The sequence below is a fragment of the Anolis sagrei genome, chromosome 4, assembly GCF_037176765.1.
Source record: "Anolis sagrei isolate rAnoSag1 chromosome 4, rAnoSag1.mat, whole genome shotgun sequence".
Classification (NCBI taxonomy): Eukaryota; Metazoa; Chordata; class Lepidosauria; order Squamata; family Dactyloidae; genus Anolis; species Anolis sagrei.
The window spans coordinates 166,397,050-166,414,112 of record NC_090024.1 but is presented as its reverse complement, the minus strand read 5'-3'; the positions used below and the strand labels follow the sequence as shown (position 1 = coordinate 166,414,112).

Here is a 17,063-nt window from a genome sequence, read left to right as displayed (position 1 = left end):
GTTCATGTCTTTTCTTACTTCTTGTCTGATTACTTATCAAACTGTAACCTTCTAGCTCTCATTCCCATCTAGACCAAAACTCAGTTACCTGAATTAACCCACTCCCCAGCTCTTCTGGTAGCATGTTTTCCCTGGCCAATATTTATTGTGGCTACATCAGAAAAGTACTTGGTGTTGCTAGGGGTCAGTTGCTAGCAAGTGGTGTGGGTGAAGGTTATCTGATTTACCTGTCTTTGAAGAATTGTTCAGACAAACTCATATTCTTCAGCATTTAAAAACTGTAACATGTACACTTGCATTAAGCAAACAGCCAGCACCACAAGATTTGACAGAATAATTTTTACATTATTAAACTCTTCTCTCCATCCCTGCAATTATGTACGCTCAAGAACAAATAAGAATAACTCCTTGCCAGTTCATATGTAATCTCCACATGTCATGCTCTTTTCTCCTCCTAACTTTTCTCCTCTTTCTCTTCCTACCCATGTCTCCTCTTAGCTCTCATATTAATTTATGGAAAGATGTTATTGCTTGTGGTTTTATACCCTCAGATCCTTTATCTCCTGAGTTGTTTTATGTTTCTATTTTACCCCAATTCATTCTTGTAGTTACATTTTATGACCCTCCTTGTGTTGTTGCTTATTTTGTAGTTAATCTCTTATTTCTTTGGATTTGTTCCTGTAAGTGCAATCATATTTCAATAATATTGTCTTTCATAAAATTGTCTGAAATGCAAAAAGGATAAAAAAATAAGGAAAAACATGACAACAGAAAAGAATAAATGCTCCTACATGTAACTGAATGTGCGTTGAGTGCGATTTTCCTGCTTCTTGTTAGGGGGTTGGACTGGATGGCCCACGAGGTCTCTTCCAACTCTATGACTCTATGATTAAGAGAAGATGGGCAGAATTCAGTGCTGGTCTTTTGCTGGGGGAGCGGCAAAACCCAACATAAGCAATAAGAGGGTGATTTCCTCTTTCCACTTCTCCCTAAAAATTGGCTCTGGAATACTGAAGCATCTTCTACTCTGCCGTTTAATACCATTTGAAACTATATTGTATGGTCAGTGTAGATTCATATAATGCAGTTTAACTGCACTGAACTGCATTATATGAGTCTGCACTGACTATATAATGCAGGAACCCTTAGGACATTTTATTTGAGGAAAAGAAGATAGGGACATGTTTTCCTTCTCAGTGGCTTTTCAACCTATCAACCATGGATCTCCTGGACCAACTGTCTGCAATGGCAGCTTATAGTAACATATGGTTGTGGTTCTGATACCACCTGATCTGTTTCAGAATATCATGCTGGGTACTGGGCTACAATGACTTTCTTGTTAAACTGCAGCTCCCAGAGGTCCTTGCTGTTCACTGTGTGCAGTAGGGTTACTGTGGCATATAGTTTGACAACATCTGGAGGACCACACACATCCATGCTTATATGCACTCTAAAAAGTAATTTAAAGTTCATCAGGGGGTCAGTTGTGTCCTATTCACTGACACTGAGACAAATCTGAAGTATTGTTAATTAGCATTCAGAATGCATTTGAATTCCTTGTGAAAGGCTGGATATGTGACTTGGGGTGTTACTAGATCTGGCTCTATAATTAGAACAACTATGTGAGAATAGTTTCCGAATGACCAATATGTTTCTCGAAAAATGTAAATGCTCTGACTTTGACCTATGAAACTCTACATGGTTGGGAACTAGACTACTTGACAATCTGCCTTTTTCCCATATAAGTACCGGTATATCTGTATTAACTGTTTTATTATTTTAACTTTTTGGAAGCTTGACTGGGTTCTCCAATAATTATAATTATAATCATAATTATAATAATCTGCACACATTATTCGCCGATACATCGCACAGTCCTAGACACTTGGGAAGCGTCCGACGTGTGATCCAATACAACAGCCAGCAGAGTGATCTTGTTGGCTGTGGACTTATCTTGTTGTGTTTCAAATAATAATAATAATAATAATAATAATAATAATAATAATAATAATAATAATAATAGCAACAACAACAACTTTATAACCCGTCCTATCTCCCCAAGAGGACTCTACCTTTGGAAGTGAGATACCATTGGCAAAAACTTCTGCCTAAGAGTTAGGTGTAATCAGAGCTTGGGAAGCTTCTTTGGGGTAATACATTTCCTAGAACACCCTAATTATACTGACATACCATGCAGGATTCTTGTGATGTTTGTTAAGAAAATGTGTAGGAAATGCTCTGAATGTTCAGTAGCAGCTTTTTATATGCTAAATACAGTAGAATCTCGCTTATCCAACCTTCGGCAATCCAAGGTTCTGTATTATCCCATGCAGTCTGCCTCCCGCCCAGATCCAGAGCTGTTTCTCTAGGCAGCAATGCAGAGCAGGCCTCTCTGCGCACCGGGTGCCCACCAGGTGGCGAGACACGGCTGGTGCAGACTTTTTCTGTTGGGCACAGTGTCTGGCTTTCACCGGCTCTGTCTTGCCCCTCCCGGAGCATGGAGAGGTCCGTTGCACATTGCTGCCTAGAAAAACAAACAGTGCATAGTCAGTGTTTTCAATACATTGTGATGTTTTGGTGCTAAATTTGTAAATACACTAATTACTACATAACATTACGATGTATTGAACTGCTTTTTCTGTTGATTTGTTGTAAAAGATGATGTTTTGGTGCTTATTTTGTAAAATCATAATGTAATTTGAGGTTTAATAGGCTTTTCCTTATTCCTGTCTTATTATCCAGCATTTTCACTTATCCAATGTCCTACCAACCCGTTTATGTTGGATAAGCGAGACTCTACTGTATCATTTTAGCCAGTTTGATTGAAATTGTGCATAAATATTCTGATTTTAATTACCGTATTCTTAAGGAGTTTGTAGATGCTCTAATTCCTGAATAGAATTCGTTGAAAAAAAATCATACAATTATGCTACACTATGTTAAACTAAATAAACTATATACTATGTACTATAAAGAAACAATGATAGCTAACTTCAAACCATAGTTGACATGGTTTGTCCCTGTCTAGACATCATACCAAGCTGCAGTCAGTCTGAAATGGAAGCAAAGACATCTGAACTCGTGGAGTTGGTGTTTTGCCCACACTTAAAACAATTAGGAATAAGTAGACTACAAATTAGGAATAAGTAGTTAGGAATAAGTAGCCTACAAATGAGTGTTTAAAATAAAGATGATTCAGAAGTGTCATAGTAAAATAATAAACAGATTCATACTTTCAAGATGCTGTTGGCTCTCTAGAATATTATACACTATCCATGTAGGTTTTACCAAAAAGATATGGGAAACATTCCACCCAGTTTGGTTTGGCCAAAGCATGTCCTGCTTCCCCAACATTTCAGCCATGTTTTACCAATGCGGAAAGGATTTATAGGATTTATACTTATGGGTTGTACTATGAGCCAAAACAATGTGTATTTATCCATATATCCCTACCTCAAGTAAAGTATTTGTGATTTGCAAAATTCCTGTCTGTCAAAAGTTAGTAATAGAAAAATTATTAACTCTATACTTAATGTTCAAGGGTCCTTGTTTCTCAACAGCTAATCTCTATTATGTTAAAATAACCCCAGCCAGTTTAGGTAGAAATATGTTTGAGTGTGTGTATTATTGTTTTTCTCATCTCAAGACTTACTCAACTACTGTCAAGTCTTCATTATAGTAACATAGAACAAGGCCTCTGGCATATGTCAGACCATGTAGAGATACATGAAACCCAGTCCTAATTTGAAAATAATTATCGTTGGGGTGCTCCTCAAAGTTCACTGCATATCCTGTAGCTATTGAGTAAATTCATTTATAATCCAATGGAAATTGCTTGGTTTGGTTTCTATGTAGCGTTTACTGATGAATGTCTGTGGCTATCCTCTAGGAAACACAAACAACATCGAACTGAACTTAGCTCAGACTTTAGTAGCATAGAGCTATTTCATTAGTTTCGGCCTTCTGTAGGCCTTATTACTCTTTAGTCAAAAAGACAATACTGAATAGAGACAGATCCACAAAATCTGATTCACAACATGTTCCATAAATCATGATTAATTGCATAATAATGTATGTTTTGCATACCTTTATCTCTGTTTTCTCCCATTTCTCCCTTTAAAAATAGACACAAAAGACTCCAAGGAAAAGAGTAAAATGGAAATCCTCTATATATTGGTGCCAAGTGTCACAATTCCCCTGGCAATTGCCCTACTGTTTTTCTTCATCTGCATGTGCCGTAACAACCAGAAGTCTTCCTCCCCTCCGGTCCAGAGACAGCCTAAACATGTCCGAGGGCAGAACGTAGAGATGTCTATGCTAAATGCATACAAACCAAAGGTAAGTAGAGGGAGTGTTCTTGTGTGACATCATCCCAGTGTCAAATGTTGCAACACTTAGGATCTCTTCACATGGAGCCAAATTTGGCAGCAGTGACAGGTTTTTTGTACTTTCACCATGGAGCCTAGTAGCTCCCATCACATCCCAGAAAAGTCCTTCCATGACAGCTCTGTAGCGAAACTGGTAAAAAAAAAACCCTCCGTCCATTGAAAAATAGCTGGTTACGAAAGGTGGGAGGCATCCTGTTTTTCCATTGGAATCAACTTCTTGAACTGGCTTACAGAGGCTTCCCCGTGTGATGAGGTAGGAAGGAAGCCAGGACGATGCAGCATGTGGGACAGCAGCTCCCCAAGCTCCCTAGGCAGACACAGCTAAGATTGCTGCAATGCACGACAATATTGGGTGATTCCGGCAGCATATGTGAAGAGGTCCTAAAGTACATGCAAGAAAAAAAAATTAAGTTATTGATGTCAAAAAGCCCAGCTTCTATGGTTTCCCTAGTGGTACGTTTCCCAGTTATGAGGCTACATTTTAGTTTTATGGAAATGGGTTTAATGCTTATTGATGATTATAGTAATGATGATGAAGAAGAGTATAATGGTGATTAAAGACATTCGGCCCACTAGAACCTCTGATGTTAATGTAACTAAGGGAACATGTTTCATGTTTGGTTATTAATTCCTTGTTTGTTTTTAAACTGTTTTTCTATATAGACGACAACCTGCCATTTTATACTCAATTACTTATGAGTATTGAATTCAGTGAGACTTACTTCTGAGCAGATATTAAATAAGATTCCATGATTAAGCAGCCGTACTTGAGTGTAACCCCTAAATCAAGGCTATTATTAAATGCTTAGGATTGCATTGTTAATTAATTTGTTGCACAATGACATTAATTAAGCTCACATCACCATAGAATCAACTGATTGGGACAGAGTGTCCCTGTTGGATTTCCTTTGTTCTCCGTTTGCTTTGGCAGGCTGCCCCATTTGTGTTTTACACTTTTTTGCATTTTGTACACCACTGTATGACAAATACCTGTCAAACAAAAACTAAGCAGATTTATAACTGCTTAACTCAAAATGAACCCTCTCCTGCCAAAACTTTTATGACTTCATTTTCTTTCATACTTTTCCACCGGGTTGGTTAAAACAGACAACCCCCCATGAGGTCAGACAGAGGTCATTTCACTTTCATTACGAAAATATAATTTACAATATGCCAGACCTAAACAAGTTTTAGCCTAAAGGATTTGTATAATATAAACCATCTGTTTCTCAACAATACAGCTAATTTCCTGCCATCACTGCACAGTCAACTGCTGCCTGTTTAAATGCCTTTGCGATATATTAATTCACACAGTATTTATCTAAAAATTTGTAAATGGTCAGGGAAATTGAAATTCAGTTCTGAGAGTCACTTTCAAATGATAATAAAACATTCTGAGGTCCCTCATTTTTATTTATTTCTTTCTGCTTTGTTTTGATTGCCACGCTCTTTTGACAAAACTGGAATATTTAATTGAGCTAAGAATCCCAAGAAAGTGACCATTTCATTTCCCAAGAACTCCCAACAATGAACCTTTTAACTCAGTCCCTTAGTTCCAGCATGGGTACATATTCATGTGGTTTAGAATAATTTCTTTTAAATATATTCCATCTAACGTGACACCTTTTGGATGTGTTGGAATACATTCCCAGCTACAATCATCACTAGCTACACTGGCTAGAAATGGTAGGTGTTGTAGCCCAATGCATATGGAAGGCCCAACCGACTGAAGCAGGCGACATATGTAGTGTTTATAAACTGTGTTTCTCATGTCACCAGATGTCACAAGAAACACAGTCTATAAACTCTTCCAGTTCAGAACCACAGTAATACAAGACAAGGAATGCCATCAAGATCCTTGTGACATGTCCTGTCTTTTTTCCAACAGAGCAAAGCTAAAGAGCTACCTCTTTCTGCTGTCCGCTTTATGGAAGAGCTGGGTGAATGCGCTTTTGGGAAAATCTACAAGGGACATCTTTATCTGCCAGGCATGGACCATGCTCAGCTGGTGGCAATAAAGACACTGAAGGACTGCAACAATCCACAGCAGTGGGCAGAGTTCCAGCAGGAAGCCTCTTTGATGGCCGAGCTGCATCATCCCAACATTGTTTGTCTCCTTGGGGTTGTGACTCAGGAGCAACCAGTCTGCATGCTTTTTGAATACATGAACCAGGGGGACCTGCATGAATTTCTTATCATGCGATCGCCGCATTCAGATGTTGGATGTAGCAGTGATGAGGATGGTACTGTGAAATCCAGTTTAGATCATGGGGATTTCCTTCACATAGCTGTCCAGATTGCAGCAGGAATGGAATACTTAGCGAGTCATTTTTTTGTTCATAAAGATCTAGCGGCTCGCAACATTTTAATTGGAGAACAGCTCCATGTGAAGATTTCCGATTTGGGATTGTCAAGAGAAATATATTCGGCGGACTATTACAGAGTTCAGAATAAGTCCCTTTTACCCATACGTTGGATGCCTCCAGAAGCCATTTTGTATGGCAAGTTTTCTTCTGATTCAGACATCTGGTCCTTTGGTGTTGTCCTGTGGGAGATTTTCAGCTTTGGTCTCCAGCCTTATTATGGATTTAGTAACCAAGAAGTCATAGAAATGATTAGGAAACGACAACTTTTGCCATGCTCTGAAGACTGCCCTCCTAGAATATACAGCCTGATGACAGAATGCTGGCATGAGTTACCCCCTCGGAGGCCAAGGTTTAAAGACATCCATGTCAGGCTCCGCTCTTGGGAGGGGCTGTCGAGCCACACCAGCTCTACTACGCCTTCTGGTGGAAATGCTACCACTCAAACAACTTCTCTCAGTGCAAGCCCAGTTAGTAACCTAAGTAACCCTCGATACCCTAACTTCATGTTCCCAGCACAGGGTATACCACCAGGCCAAATTGCTGGATTCATTGGCCCGCCAATACCTCAGAACCAGCGATTTATCCCTATTAATGGATATCCAATTCCTCCTGGATATGCTGCTTTTCCAGCTGCCCACTTTCAGCCAGCAGGCCCACCAAGGGTAATCCAACACTGCCCTCCACCAAAAAGCCGTTCACCAAGCAGTGCCAGTGGATCAACTAGCACGGGCCATGTGACTAGTTTGCCTTCTTCTGGATCCAATCAGGATGCAAATATTCCTTTGCTGTCTCACATGTCAATGCCGAACCATCCAAGTGGGATTAGTATAACTGTTTTTGGAAATAAGACTCAGAAGCCCTACAAAATTGACTCTAAACAGGCATCTTTATTAGGAGATTCCAATATCCATGGTCATAATGAGACAGTGATTTCAGCAGAAATCTAAACAAGTGAACACTTTGTTAATAACACTATTTACAATATGAATTAGGACAATGTAGATGAGATTTATATTCAAATATTTTATCGGAGATTCTTCTGGCTATATATAGAGATATTTGCAATAAGTATCTTCTGTGAAGTGTATTTGTGCTTAAGAGGATCACCAAGTGCCAACAGACTATTTTTTTCAAGTAGCCAACACACAGCATCTTGAATGCACATTTATTTTACAATTCTTAAGTAGATAGTTGGGGGGAATGGTGTGGTTGATTTTTTAAAAGAAACATAACTTTAAAGCATGAACTTTCTGCCTCAGTAATGTTATTTTCTTTGGAAAACTTTTTTTTTATTTGTCATTGTCATGGAATGCAATGACACTTATGGAGAATGGAAGTTTCCCTCATGAATAGTCTTACATGTTATAGAAGCATCACAAAAAAGTGAAAGTCAAGTGTAAAACAAATGTTAAGTGTAAAGCGGTGTAAAAGCTCATGTACGAATGCGCTTTCAAACTGTTCTAATTGCACACATTGGGCACTGAATTGATCGCTCCCCATCCTATTCTAAATAACATCCACATAATCAGAAAATAGATGTACCATATCGAAGCAGAATAGACCATTTCTGCCCCTTCCAGAATAAAAACTCATATGTTCTGGAATACCAAGTTTTAGCATATGGTAAAACACACACACTGGAGGCACAGCAGGTTAAACTGCTGAACTTGCTGACCAAAAGATTGGTAGCTCGAATTCAGGGAGCAGGGTGAGCTCCCACTGTTAGGCCCAGCTTCTGCCAACCTAGCAGTTCAAAAACATGCAAATCTGAGTAGATTAATAGGTACTGCCTTGGTGAAAAGGTAATGGCACTCCATGCAGTCATGCCAGCCACATGACCTAGGAGGTGTCCATGGACAATGCCGGCTCTTAAGCTTAGAAATAGAGACAGGCACCACCCCTAGAGGCAGACACAACTAGACTTAATGTCAGAGGAAACCTTTACCTTTACCTTAAAAACACATGATTTTGTGTTAAGGCATACAATATATTCACATGACAATAGTCCAAGACACCAGAATAATTAAAGAATGGTATGTAACTGTATAAAGAATTCAATGAAGAATTAGTAAAAATTGTGTTTCTTGCTTTTTTATGTGTAGTTGCAATAGAATTTGTATCTTTGTGTTGCTATGCAACTCTTTACCTAAAGAAAGCTCTGAATTCTTATGTTTTAATAAACAGACAATCAGTTTTTCCCAAGAATATTTATTATTTCAGATAAAATTAATATCTTTTGTAGTGATGACCTTGAGACAGGAAGTCTACATTCCAGCAAATATATCCAACAATTTCCTAGCTATTTTTTAGTATAACGTTTGTATGTCATTTCAATTAATGTGAATTAAAATTAACTTTTTACTAGAAAATATGGCAACTGTATTACTTAAATTTTATTCAGGTATTATCAGTCTGGATTATTCTAAAACCACTGTAATGTGTTTTTTTTAAAAAAAAAAAATACTGTGTAAAGTACAACTCAGATTTTTTTCTTTATTAAATTTGTTTTTATATTGACTATATATACCAAACCTTTCAGACACTTGACAGTAATATTTTTCAAAATATTTTGCACAAAAAATGTGTTCATTTTTGTATAACAGAATTGAAAAAAATACATCCTGCTTTGTATTTCTTGGTCTGTTTCTCATTTTTAGAGTAAATGAGGATGTCTTGAAAATATATGGCTATATTGGCTCATTGTTTTGATACATACTTGATTGTTTCATAGCTTGCATTTTATTACTATATTAATAATTGGTTCATGAATGATATTGAACTAATGTCGGAACAGAAGTGTATTAACACAGGTTATTTTATACAGAAAAATGCATTTTTGTATTCATAAATCAGAGTGATACTAAACACTGATTATTATATGCTGGTGGCTATAAAATCATGGTTTTGAGAAACTGCATAATTTCTACATACATAATTTCTGGATTATGGTTTAGGTAAGTGTACTGACAATCTCCAATGAATTAAAAACCACATTCCTATCACCTTTCTTACATCAACTGAGACTATTCTCAACTAAGTGATTTTTAATAAAGTAAGAGATATACTTTGCCCTCTGGTCGCACAACAGGTTAAACTGCTGAGCTGCTGAACGTGCTGACCTTGGAGGTGTCTACGGACAACGCTGGCTCTTCAGCTTAGAAATGGAGATGAGCACCACCCCCCAGAGTCAGACACGACTAGACTTAATATCAGGAGAAACCTTTACCTTTACTAAGATATTATTTTCATAACAGCTGTCATTTCAAATGTTTGAGAAGAATATTGAACTGACAAAGATAGTTAAGTGAAACATTTAACATTCACTAAAGTCATTATCAGAATTTAGAAAATGTGACTGGAGCATTCTGGTAGCTCTAATCCAAAACTAACATCTCCAAGTCCTGGGCTTTTTAAGATGGTGATGATTTTTGGGCAATTTCCAGATGTGAGGGATTCTCCCTAGAAAAATGACCTCTTATGAGCCACCCTGTTATCAATGCCATTGTGGGAATAGCAGTTGCAAGAGAGAATGATGACAGCAACGCCATAGTTTCTTGCATGCCCACTGAAATGGGTCTGGTGAAAAACAGAAAGGGATGGAGGACGGATGGCAAAAGCCAAAGGAGGAGAAACTGTGTTAGGTAAGAAAAACATTCATTCTATTATCATTCAAACACCTAGCTCTAAATAACTAATAATAAACACACTAAAGGACTACAAAGTGTTTTGTAGCATTTCACCTTCTACTGTAGAAACTACAAAATAAATTCCGTAAAGTTAAGAGAAGTGAATATCCTATCCCAATCACCCCAAAAGAATCAACGATTTCCATATAAGTCAATAAAATGTTGGAGGGGAAGACCAGTCTTCAGTACTGAAGACAAAAATCACTACTAGTTAAATCAGTGGCCATTCCCACCACCATTTCTCTTATTTTTTTAAGGTCTACTCAAGTTGTCCAATCAGCTTTAGGGCAGTTCTGCATGGACACAATATCTCAGGCTGATCTGAAGTGTCAGACTCCAGACTGGTTCCCATATACTTCTTGCTATCAGCTCCTAGGTCACTGCAGAGATAGCTAACCTTTGCTTGTCTGGCCATTCCACTGCTGTGAAGCCCAGCCCTGAAAATGGCCGATAGCCCTCCCTTGGTGACAAATGTAATGTCAGCTGAGGTGCTGAAGCCATGCGGAAGAAGAGGGGGGGAGGGAGGATTCACCCTCTCCTTTCCTACCTTCTGTCTCCCTGTCACTCCTATCTCTTGGCTCATGTCATACCTATCACTAAAGGAGAGTTTCAGAACACAACAGTAGGATGGATGAACAGGGAAGGTAGTTGATCTCCCATGTCCTTGGACCACCCCAGCCCAGGAATACAGTATCGCCATATAAACAGTTGAATCCAGTTCTGATCTCGGAACCGACTCTGAGAATCTGAAACAAATTTGGTTTATTTGGAATCCCAGGAAAACACCAAAGCAACCCACGACTTTTGTTAACATATTTCAAGGTCATGTTAACCTGAATCGGCTCTGTGCATCATGTAACCAATTCTCTCTCTGCCCTTTGGGTTATATGTTTACGTAGATGTGCCCTTTATGTGCTTGACTGTGAAAAATGGTAGTCTGGTCATAACTAACAAAGTTAAAAATCAAGAGCACTAAAAACCAGATGGATTCATGGCTGCTTTTGAGTCTTCTGTAACCCAAAGAAAATCCAACCGTATATGGTCTTCCAGTGTTTCTGGCTTTTCCATCATCATATACTTTATAGGGAAAGTTCAGAAAACTACACTTCCATACAATGTAAATTGCAGGCAATACTCTGGGTAAGTAGACTAGCTGTTCTTCTCAATGGAAAGTTTGTCAATGATAGGAAACATATCTCATGTGCAAGATGCACTTTGTTAATAAAATGGTGAAACAACAAATTGAATTCCACAGGGAGATAATAAAGAAAGAAAAGCTCCTCAACATAAATTGGATAATGCTGAAAAAATATATTTGCCAAACACTTTCCAGATTGCAAAACCAGATGCTAAGATGGTTTCTGACCAGAGAGAGAGAAAAATATCTTGAATTGTAAAATCATTTCTGCACCTTTTTCAAATGCTCTAAAAGTAATATTTGAAACTATTATAGGTAATGAAATTTAAAAAGATTCAAATGCTTTAGAGATAAACAGTTTGTAAGAGCTTAGGAATGTCTCACTAAAAGGCAACATGAGTTTCTCAAAAACAAGTAATTGCAGATTAATCATACCTCTCTTTTTTAATAGGGCTTGAAACTTTGTAAATGAAAGGAATACTATGGGTCTAGCATACCTTAGATTGCAATAAAGCTTTTTACAAGGTTTCCCATAATATTTTTGCAAATGAGGTAGCAAACTGCTACTGTTAAGTGGATTTATACTTGACTGACCAACCAAACCCAGAGGGTGCTTACCAATGGCTTATCCTGGAGAGAAGTGACTTGTGGGGTGCCATGATACTGTGTCCTGAGACCAGTAGTCTTCAACATTTTTATGTAAGACTTGGGTGATTTTTTTTCATGTCAGGAGCGATTTGAGAAACTGCAAATCGCTTCTGGTGTGAGAGAATTGGCTGTCTGCAAGGACATTGCCCAGGGGAACGCCCCGATGTTTTGATGTTTTACCATCCTTGTGGGAGGCTTCTCTCATGTTCCCACATGGGAAGCTGGAGCTGACAGGGAGCTCATCCACGCTCTCCCCAGATTCGAACCTGCGACCTGTTGGTCTTCAGTCCTGCCAGCACAAGGGTTTAACCCACTGCGCCACCGGGCGTTTGCTTATCAGATATTCAAATGACACCCTATTAGGAGGGATCCTTGAGATTGCATCAGAATTCAAGACGACTATAAGAGATTGGAGAGCTAAGCCAAAACTAACAAAATGAATTTCAGCAGGGATATTGAACACCAGTAACAAAACACAGAGACCAGACACATGATTTGGAATGAAATAAGTGCAGTTTTATTGACCTAAACATGATGACACAGGGAGAACCTTTTTCCATAGTGTCACCATTAAATTCAGAACTGCCACACAGTGAGTTCAAGACTGAAAATAAAAATTGCAAAGTGCATGAGAACTTGTGTAAACATAGAGGAAGATGAGTGCTTGACCCCAAAAAAAGAATCAAAATGTGATTTTATGGTATTTATTTTAATGATTTTATCAGACAGTGTGGTTTGCTGAGTCTATAACATGAAACCAGAATTCAAATACCTCAGCCATGGAAACTGACTGGGCAAGTCACTCTCTTTTGGCAAAGGTAAGAAAAAAATAAACCCACTTAAAAATCTTACCAAGGAATTCCTATGATAGGTTTGTCTTAAGGCCATAGGTTGGAAATGACTTGAAGGTGTAGTATAATGTAGTGGCTTGCGTACAGATTTGGTGAAATGCAGTGGTTCAAATACTGGACTAAGACTCCAGAAGATGAGGGTTCGTATCCCTGCTCGGCCGTGGAAACCCATATTCTATCAGCTTCAAAACGAGGCAAAAGCAAATTCCTCTCTGAACAAATCTTGCCAAGAAAATCCTATGATCCAATTGTCTTAGGATCACCATAAGACAGAAGGCACACAACATCAGGAATATTTGCTGATCCTGGAACTACAATTCACATACTGAGCTTCCAAGGATACACTCACTTTGGAGGAAAGAGCAATACACGCTAATGTATATAAGGCACTTTGAGCATGCTAAGGAGTACTATACATGCTAATTATGAATGCCTTAGATCTTTGGTATTTCAATTTGTTCAGCTTTGCAGGATTATCGATGTGCATGTTCAGAAAAGGTGCCAGAACCAATTAACAAATTCAACATTTCAAAAATCTTTAGAAATAATATATGTAATGCCTAGAGCTAGAGAAAAAACGAATAAAACAAAAATGAATAAAATACTCTCCCTGCTTCCATCTGTTATGAATATTTTCTTCTGTCAACAGGAAATAGTTGCCAAATTCTCCTCTTCTATTGAACATGGAAAATACAGCTGTATCAGAAAGGTTTATTGATGCTGGAGATTGGTGATACAGCTCTTATTCATACAAACCACATCCACTAATTTTCCGAAGAGGTCTGTCTCCTGGCTGGATCTTCAATAACCAAGGTCATCATTCAGCACAACGTTAGTCTCTCTGTGGGCCTACAAAACCCTTGATTCCTCAATGTGGCAACAATTTTTAAAAACATTGCCTTTTTATGGAACATGATGATACAGCCTCGTTTCTTCGTCTTTGATATGGAAAGCATAAGAACAGTTATATTGCCAGTGTAATAGCAAGTATTAAAAATTCAGATGTAACACTGTAAACATTTACCAAACTGATCTCTGAAGGAGTGGAAGACGTAGAATTATTAAAAGCACCTGTAGAGTACACAGAGTGGCAGGCTGATTTCATTTCCAGGTATAGCTATCATTCTGCTCCATTTAGCACTAAGGATCTTAAGAAAACCCTTACCTAACTATCCCTAAAAGCACTAGTTTTGAAGCTAAGTAGGGTCCAGCTGTGGTTATTACTTGAATGAGAAGCCACCAATGAATATCAAGTGCTGCCAGCTCTATTTAAGAGGAAGAAACTGGCAAAAACAGCTCTACAACAGTCCTTGTCCATGGGGGTCACCATAAATGGACTTGAAGGTCTATGCCCTCAAACGCCAGGAGAGGACCCTCTACGGCTTTGCCAGCTAAAGACAGCGCCTTCAAGCACACAGCGAACACACATTCCAAGAAGCAAGATTCCAGGTAACCCTCCAAATGAAGTTTATGAGGTGTACATTCAGTTTGAAACAAACAGAAACTGTTAAGGCTCGCTCCAACCAATTTGCTTTCAAATGGAAACAAATGTTCAATAGATCAAATGTGAATGAATGATAGTCCCATTCAAAGCTTCCATTAACAGCTCTATAAGATTATATGCCTCTTTGGACTTCAGAGCAAATACCTGCTTTTGGCAGCTTCTGCTTTTCCCAGGATGCCCTGGCAACAGGATTCCAGGGCATTTGGATCATAAAAGTAATTGAAATCCAACCATCATCAAATTGCTTTGGAATGATTCTGCACTGAAGTATTTGAGGAAGGGATGATGGAGCTCACCAGCCATAATTGCCAAAGTCCATTTCCATTCATTCAGGGAAGTAATGTTTCTTTAAATAGACCCCCAAAAAAGTCTGTGCAAAGAAGAGATGAATGCATACCACAAATTTAAAAAATGAACCAATGAAAGAAACTCCAAACAAAAACAAAATGAAAATATCTTGCAGATTCGTTTGACACAAATGTTGTTTTATGTATGTAAGAAAAGTGGGTTAAGTGAAAGAACAAGAGACCTCTAAAGTTAGAGGTATCCAGCAGAACAAGATGTATTCCTTTTGGAATTCCAAGAGATGATTAGAGAAGTAGATAGGGAATGTTTGGATATGAAGTGTTAAGAAAACGTGTGAATTCATTTTCATTTATTCTCTCTTGCTCGCCTTAAAAAAGCTCTGAGGATTATCTGTGGCATAGCAGCACACAAAAATACCTGGGTGTTACCCTGGACTGTGCTCTGACTTACAAGAAGCACTATCAATCAAAAAGTGGGTGCTAGTAATAATATACAAAAGCTGACTGACACAACCTGAGGAATCACTACCAGACACAGTGAAGACATCTGCCCTTGCGCTCTGCTACTCTGCTGCTGAATATGTGGAACACATCCCACCATGTTAAAACAGTGGATGTGGCTCTTAATGAGATGTGCCATATTATCACAGGATGTCTACACCCAACACCACTGGATAAATTATACTGTTTAACTGGTATTGCACCACCTGACATCCGCCGGGAAGTAGCAGCCAATAATGAAAGGACCAAGGCAATTACATGTCCGGCCCATCCTCTGTTCGGATATCAGCCAGTACGCTAACACCTTAAATCAAGAAATAGCTTTCTAAGATCTGCAGAGATACTCACAGGAACACCTCAGCAAATGAGAGTCCAAAGTGGAAGGCTAAAACCCAGAACCTCAATCGATGGCTGATACCAAACGAGAGACGAGAGACTCCCTCCTGGGCACACAGAAGACTGGGCAACTTGGAAGTTGCTGAACAGACTGCGCTCTGCCACCACAAAATACAGAACCAACCTTAAGAAATGGGGCTACAAAGTGGAGCCCACAACATGCAAGTGTGGAGATGAGCAACCATAGACCACCTATTACAATGCAGTCTGAGCCCTGCCGCATGCACAATGAAGGTCCCTTTTACAACAACACCAGAGACACTCCAAGTGGCCAACATCTGGTCAAAGGACATTTAGTATAATGCCAAGATTTTCACTTTGATTGTGTTTTTAAATACATTACAACTGTACCTTCAGTTCACTCCTGACAAAATAAATAAAATAAAATCTTCTAAGTAGAATGCTGCAGTTATATGACTTTCTTGAAAAACTGTCCAGATATAATCACAGCCAAATGGGGAGGAAATACTCCTTTCCCAAAACTTCCAGACAGGCCGTATATCCCAGGCTCTGATCCCAGGTTTTATGTTTATCCCAGATTATCTGGCAGTAGGGATTCATATAATCTAGTTTAAAGCAGAAAACCTGGGATATAGGGCTGTCTGGAAGGGCCCTAAGAACCACGGGATCCATGTCACCTTTCTCAACCTGCTTATCTTAAGACAGAATATTGCTATTACATCACCTTCCTTAGTTTTCCCCCCACCCAGCCAAATTTCAAGTTAGAAGTTGGAATAGATGGCTCTTGTGGTCCCTTCCTACCCAATGATTCTGTTACTTCTTCGATAGTCCATACACATCTCTCTGGGCTGCTTAAGCCAAACAATCAGACAGATGTAAGAGGGGAGGCTGGGTAGTTTAATTGTCTTTTCTGAACTTCTCCTAGCTTTCAAAGCCTGCCCTCTTGTAATCTGACCTCTGCAGAAAATGAGAACCGATGTAATCATGTCTGGATAAAAAGTGGCTTCTAATTGGATGACTACAGAAGGAGAAAAGAAAACCTGTTCCAATTGGCTGTGAGAGTTCTATTCCAAACAAATTGTACACAGCTTTGTGTTGCTAGGTTACGTTTGATACACTGAGTATTCTAGCCTCCTCGCTTTGCCTTTCCTGTGGATGCTGAGGCTGTATAGGAAGAAGCAATGGATCAAAGTGGATCTCTTTGCTGCCCCTGACACAAAAACTACCTTAAAGCTTAACGTTTATGGGATTCAGATCCTCTCTTCTAGGACTGCATTGGAAAGAGATTGTTCCATTTACTTGTATTTGCCTGGCACATG

At 38.8% G+C, this 17,063-nt stretch overlaps 1 protein-coding gene across 2 annotated transcripts in view; it reads left to right on the top strand.

Annotated features, from left to right (window-relative positions):
• Positions 1 to 9,123, top strand: part of ROR1 (receptor tyrosine kinase like orphan receptor 1) — a 239,296-nt gene extending 230,173 nt beyond the window's left edge. For both annotated transcript variants that reach the window (XM_060773663.2, XM_060773664.2), the window contains exons 8-9: positions 4,127 to 4,338; positions 6,277 to 9,123. In XM_060773663.2, the coding sequence (XP_060629646.2) occupies positions 4,127 to 4,338; positions 6,277 to 7,701 (1,637 nt within the window). In that variant the 3' untranslated portion in view covers positions 7,702 to 9,123. The remainder of the gene's footprint in view (positions 1 to 4,126; positions 4,339 to 6,276) is intronic.
• The last annotated feature ends 7,940 nt before the right edge of the window (positions 9,124 to 17,063 follow it).